Consider the following 6274-nt stretch of genomic DNA (forward strand, 5'->3'; position numbering starts at 1 on the left):
ACTTTTGGACTCTGTGGGAGAAGGCGAAGGTGGGATGATTTGAGAGAATAGCATTGAAACATGTATATTATCATATGTGAAACAGATCGCCAGTCCAGGTTCTATGCATGAGATAGGGTGCTCAGGGCCAGTGTACTGGGATGACCTAGAGGGATGGGATGGGGAGGGGAGGGAGGTGGGAGGGGAGTTCAGGATGGGGAACACATGTACACCCATGGCTGATTCATGTAAATGTATGGCAAAAACCACTACAATACTGTAATTAGCCTCCAATTAAAATAAATTTAAAAAAAAGAAATGGAATTTCAGAACTAATTAAAAAAACGAGATGGAATGAGAGAGTGGAATTCCTTCCACATAGGATTTGAAAGGAGTTGGTGGAGACTAGCATCAGAATTTATCTTCATATCTCCAGCTTAGATACACTATTGTGCTTGCTAAATTAGATGGAAGATAAAGGTTAGAGTTACAACTAAAGTTTAGAGACTTTTTCCTCATCAGAAAACAGCTGGTGTTTGTGAATTTTATAGTGTAACTTTAGCAGTTAAAAAAAAAGTTAGAAAATGAACTCTCTTCCTTTAGTAATTTAGTATGAAAATATTATACAGATATAAATATATATCATTTAAGGATGGTGAGCAAAATTTTTTGCTTCAGTATCAATTCTGAATTAAAAATGTACCCATTTGAAAGATTTATCAAATTAAGAACAATAATTTACAAAATGGAAATTTACTACAAAGAATAATTATGACAAATTGAGAGTAGATTATGAAGTCCTTGAGGGCAGTAACAGGGGGTGTCATTTATCTTTGTATTCTTCAGTATCAAGTACTAAGGAGGTACTCTGGAGAAGGCAATGGCACCCCACTCCAGTACTCTTGCTTGGAAAATCCCATGGACGGAGGAGCCTGGTAGGCTGCAGTCCATGGGGTTGCTAAGAGTCGGACACGACTGAGCGTCTTCACTTTCATTTTTCACTTTCATGCATTGGAGAAGGAAATGGCAACCCACTCCAGTGTTCTTGCCTGGAGAATCCCAGGGATGGGGGAGCTTGGTGGACTGCCGTCTATGGGGCCGCACAGAGTCGGACACGACTGAAGCGACTTAGCAAGGAGGTACTCAATAAATATAGGCTCAATTAATGAGTTTAATATTTTAGATTAGCATTAAATCAACCCCAAGGTCAGCATATATAATGTTAGAAAAATACAAATGAAAACAATTATTTAACATGTTAAATGATTCAAAGAGTAAACTTCACATATAGGTACTATTTGCTTGGCTAAAATGGCATAAAAATTAAAACAAAACAAAACAAATCATGCTGAATACTGTGAGAGGGGAATAAGGAGAGTTGATTCTTCAGGTCATAGGATCTTATTAATGACATGAAAGCCAGAGTAACAAAATTTTAGACATCTTAGAGACCCTACATAATAATTCATTAGAAGAAAAATGCCACACGATCATACAAAATTTAAGAATGACATAGGAATTGCCACAGGTATTCACATCAAGTTCTTGCGGTCTGAGATGGACTTGAAGTTGTATTCTGAGGGAAGGAAAGGTTACAGAAAGGGAGTGGAGGGCATTCAAGATGAATTTAACTGTATGAACAAAAATCTAGAGTTAGAAAAGTACAAGATATTTTTGAAATTAAAAAACAATTTGATGGAAATACAGTGTTTTACACGAGAAGAGAAAAGGCAAGGCTGGAAGGAAGTATTTAATTCTCAATTAAGGAATCTGGACTGAAAAGATAGGATTTTAATGGCTTTCAAGACACTTTACCAATTTATCAAGGATAAATTACCTGATCCTTTCATATTCTACTGAAGGCATTACGAACAACAAAAACACCCAAATGGACTGCTAGGGATGATATACCCCTATTCATTTATACATTTACCTTATCCAACCAGTCCATTCTGAAGATCAGTCCTGGGTGTTCATTGGAAGGACTGATGCTGAAGCTGAAACTCCAATACTTTGGCCACCTCATGTGAAGAGCTGACTCACTGGAAAAGACCTTGATGCTGGGAGGGATCAGGGCAGGAGGAGAAGGGGACGACAGGATGAGATGGCTGGATGGCATCACCAACTCAATGGACACGAGTTTGGGTAAACTCTGGGAGTTGGTGATGGACAGGGAGGCCTGGTGTACTGCGATTCATGGGGTCACAGAGTCGGACACGACTGAGTGACTGAACTGAACTGATGTATATAAACATATTTTAAAAGAGTGAGAGTTGAATGATGGGACTCATTTATATATTTAAATAGTCTGATTTTATGTTTTAAAATAGGGAACATGTTTAATTGTTAAGTTAGAATTTGTACATAAAATGAAAGAATATGGCAGTTGTCTAACCAGACAATGGCCTATTCCTTAAGGTGTAATTTGATTTAAACAGAATTATTTAGAAATATCAAAGCTAAATTCCATCCCGACTGTTCTTATTGCTTATACTGAGTAACTGGCCTAGCTCTTACGCTATTCTTAGCATTAAATCTGGCACTTTGACACTACAGTGATGTCAACTCAATTTAGAGTAGGAACTCAGTTATTGACTAACTACCAAAATGAGAAAGCATGTTTTGTTGAAAACTACACACAGCACTCCAAATTGCACATTACATTTTGGAACCATCTTTATTTCCTACATATTTTAAAAAACTGCAGAAAACGTCAAACATGGAAGTATAATAGTATAGTAACATCTCATGAACCCATAACCCAGTATGAACCGTTTGCCATTGTTGTTTCAACTACCCACCCTTCCTTCTTCTGAAACATTTTAAAGCAATTCTCAGACATGATAGTTTATAAACATTTAAAAATGTACCTCTAACAGACACAGACTTAAAATAAAAAGACGTATCAAAGGAGCCTGCTCCTCCTGAAATTTTTCCCTTAGTAAATGGCTAAAGCCAAAACCTCAGAGTCATCTTTGACTCATCTTTCTCTCATACTTCAGAGTCAATATAATATGCAATACTGGTTAGGTTTTGAACCTCCCCTGCTATCATTCTTATTTAAGTTCTATCACCTTTTGCCTGTCCTATGGCCACAGCTCCTTAACTAGTCTCCCTAACAGCCCTGCAACCTCAGATTCTACACTTGCGACCTCTGCTTGAAATGTTTTTATTCCAAAAAAAATTGGATCTGTCACTTTCTTGAGGTCTTTTTGCATTTGAACCTATTAGAAATAGAAAGGCTTGCCCTTACCATCTCGGCAACAACCACTACCCCTGCCCTTAACCTAACTAAACCTGTTGGCCTGTTTCTACATCACCGCCTGATGTATTTACTAGTTTGTTTTTTCCTGTTAGACAGTAAGCTCCAGGAGCACAGACATTATGTTGATTATGAAACACTAGTGTCCAAAATAGTAGTGACACACAGGCATGCACTAAGCACTTAAGCATTTAAGACTGAAAATTATTTGATAACTAACAGATTAGAATTTTAAAACTTCTTCCTAGAAAATTTGAAACAAGTAACTGAAACTCGTTATTTGGAAAGTACATCTTGAGAGCTTTGCCAGATTTTTAAAATCAAGTCTATCAATTATTTAAATCAATTTGTAATATATATGTCCTATTTAAGAAGTTCGGATTATGTACCTGAAAACATATCTAGAAATATGTATGTATGGCTGCTGGAGCGTGTGGGATCTTAGTTCCCTGACCAGGAATCTAACCTGTGCCCCCTGCAATGGAAGCATGTAGTCTCAGCTCCCGGACAGCAAGGGAAGTCCCTCTAGCTGTACTGAAAAGAGTGGCATTAGGTAGTGCCAAATCTGCATTCAGCACCTAGAATCACAGGGAATCAGCATTAAAACACCACCAAAAGCTCACAATATAGGCAGCCATTACCCTGCTCTAGTTCTACCATTTTTTGCCAAAAACGGTGCAATGTAAGATCAACTATGTCAATAAAACTGGAGTAAAGGGGACAAAGAAAGTAATAATGCAATACACATGATTTACATTTCAACTTGGCACGTTACATAAGAAAACTATTTTTGTTTTTTCTTTACAAAAGAGAATCTTGTTGCTACTGTGACTGTCATTAACTTAAAACACCAGACTGTTTATATCCCGTGTTGTGGTGAAATTTACATCTGTTCGTAGATTTAACTTAGTTGGCATAATGTGGGTGATGACTAGAAAACTGTCCAAGTTCCCTAGTACCGACACTTCCTTTATTTTGGAATACGATGAGACAGTCAACTTTCCCCTTTAAAGTGTTACTTGAAAAATGTCCCTGTGACTATAAGCACAACATGAATCTTCTCGCTCACTGCCCTACGGTCAGCGCTTCCCATTTCGAAAGTGAGTGGGAAAGCCCCCAAGCTCTGTGGCTCTGGCAAAGTCTGGACGCCAACTGGCGATCTCCATTTCTGCCACGGACAGCCAAGACCGGGAACCTTCCTCTCAGGGTGAGAGGACGGCAGGGAACTGCGTTGGCAGCTCCCTGGGTTGATGGGCAGGAAAAGGAAACTTCCTTCTTGGACTTGGCGAGGAGAGAGGGAGACGAAATGAAAAGGTGGGGGTGGTGCAAGAATGGTCTCCACCACCCCGCGGACTCGCAAAGCCTCCGCCCGCCCGGGGAGGGAGGGCACACGAGCAGCGGCGCCGTGAGGTCAGAAAGGCCGGCGGTGCTGTGCCCCGGCCCGAGGCCGAACTCAAGGTGGCCTCCAGAGAAGGAAGGACGCTCCGGGCCCTGTCCCCACTCCACCTCGCTTCCCCGGCACCGGCGGTTGGGCAAGAAGGGGGAGGAAAACGGCCGCCAGGCCCAGAGGGGCACAAGGCCGCGCCCATCACCCGGGCCTCCGGCCGCGGCAGGCCAGTCGGGCGGTCGGCGAAGCCGGGTGCAGAGGGCGCGGCTGTCTCGGGCGACCCCTCCCTGTCCCTCCCGGGCGTCGCCACCCCTTCTTCCCGCCGCGGTACCTGCACTGCACGACTGAGGAAGGTGCCCGCGTCGGCCGCCAGCTTCTTCACGTTGAAGTCCATGATGTTCATCCTGGGCGTCAGCCGGGCGGAGCAGCCGGCTGACCTAGCGGGGAGATGGAGGCGCCGCGGCCGGGCTGGGGCGCCGGGCGAGAGTGGCGGGGGCAGACGTGGTAGGTGGAGGGAGGCGGCGCCAGCCCCGCCGCCGCAGCTGTCGTTTCCGTGAAGGGGGAGAGAGAGGGTGGGGCGAGGGGAGAGAACAACCGCCTCGAAGCCGGCCGCGAGTCCAGGCGGCAGCGGCCGAGACCCAGGGCCTGTGCCGCCTGGACAGATGCCGCTAACGTCGGCGGGCTTCGCGGTGGGCTTGCAAGACAGAGCAGCGTCCGGGCCTTTCTGGGCCGGGTCCCCAACAGAGGAAGCGAGAGCGGGCCTCGGGGCGGGGCCTTTATAGAGGTTATCGCGGGAACAGCGACCCCTCCAGGAGCGCCGCGGCTGACCGCGCCCGGAGCTCCGCCAGTTCCGCTGGGGGCAGGGTCGCGTTCGTTGCTAGGGGCGCGCCTCCGGGCGCTGTGGCGCTCGGTGTTTGTGCTTAAGCCCCTGGGAACCGCGAGCAGAGAGAACCCAAACTCCCCGTTTTGTTTTAAGTGAAAATATGGAAATTGTAGCATAGAATTACAGTATGTGAAATTAGAACCAACAGTTCCCTGTCATCTTGAAGCACCCGCGCCCTACTGGTTCCCTGACGCCTGGATGGCACGCGGCTAATGTTTGCAGCATAGAGTTGAAGTTAAATGTTGCCACCGAACCCGTTTTTCATTTATTCAGCATTATCGACTATCCATCTTGTACCAGAACTGAATCCTGTGCTGCAGACACCGTGCTGAACAAGATTGTCCCTGTCCTCAGAAAGCTCTCAGTTCGGTTACTCGACAACTTTCAGGGACACCTCGCATCCCCGGGGCCAGTTCTGTTTCTATATGCTTCCACAAGAGCTTTGTGACTGAGTGACCGTGGACACGCTGGACTACAAAATCAACACTAGGTGCCTACTCTGTGCATAATACGGCGCCCAAGACACCAACTGCGGGATAGAGGACGCAAAGAAGATGGTGAGTGAGATAGAATACTGCTTAACGATTTAGCGAGGAGAATGTTAATAACTAATGAGAATATGATGTGAATTTTAATAACTAATGGGAATATGATGTGGAATCTGTTCAAAACCCTGCAATTCCAAGTATCTTCTAAAGCAGCTTTAAGGATACAGCCTATGCTTGAACTGATTGAAACAGGTGCAAGAATGGAGGCAGAGACG

The 6274-nt window shown here is 44.6% G+C and overlaps 1 protein-coding gene across 4 annotated transcripts in view; it reads right to left on the reverse strand.

Annotated features, from left to right (window-relative positions):
- The window catches only part of SH3GLB1 (SH3 domain containing GRB2 like, endophilin B1), a 39556-nt gene extending 34223 nt beyond the window's left edge, over window positions 1-5333 (reverse strand). For 3 of the 4 annotated variants that reach the window (XM_068963960.1, XM_068963959.1, XM_068963961.1), the window contains exon 1: window positions 4960-5333. In XM_068963960.1, coding sequence (XP_068820061.1) covers window positions 4960-5031 — 72 coding nt within the window. In that variant the 5' untranslated portion in view covers window positions 5032-5333. The remainder of the gene's footprint in view (window positions 1-4959) is intronic. The other variant, XM_068963962.1, reaches the window with a different exon arrangement.
- Between the last annotated feature and the right edge of the window lie 941 nt (window positions 5334-6274).

This window comes from Capricornis sumatraensis, chromosome 2, assembly GCF_032405125.1.
Source record: "Capricornis sumatraensis isolate serow.1 chromosome 2, serow.2, whole genome shotgun sequence".
Classification (NCBI taxonomy): Eukaryota; Metazoa; Chordata; class Mammalia; order Artiodactyla; family Bovidae; genus Capricornis; species Capricornis sumatraensis.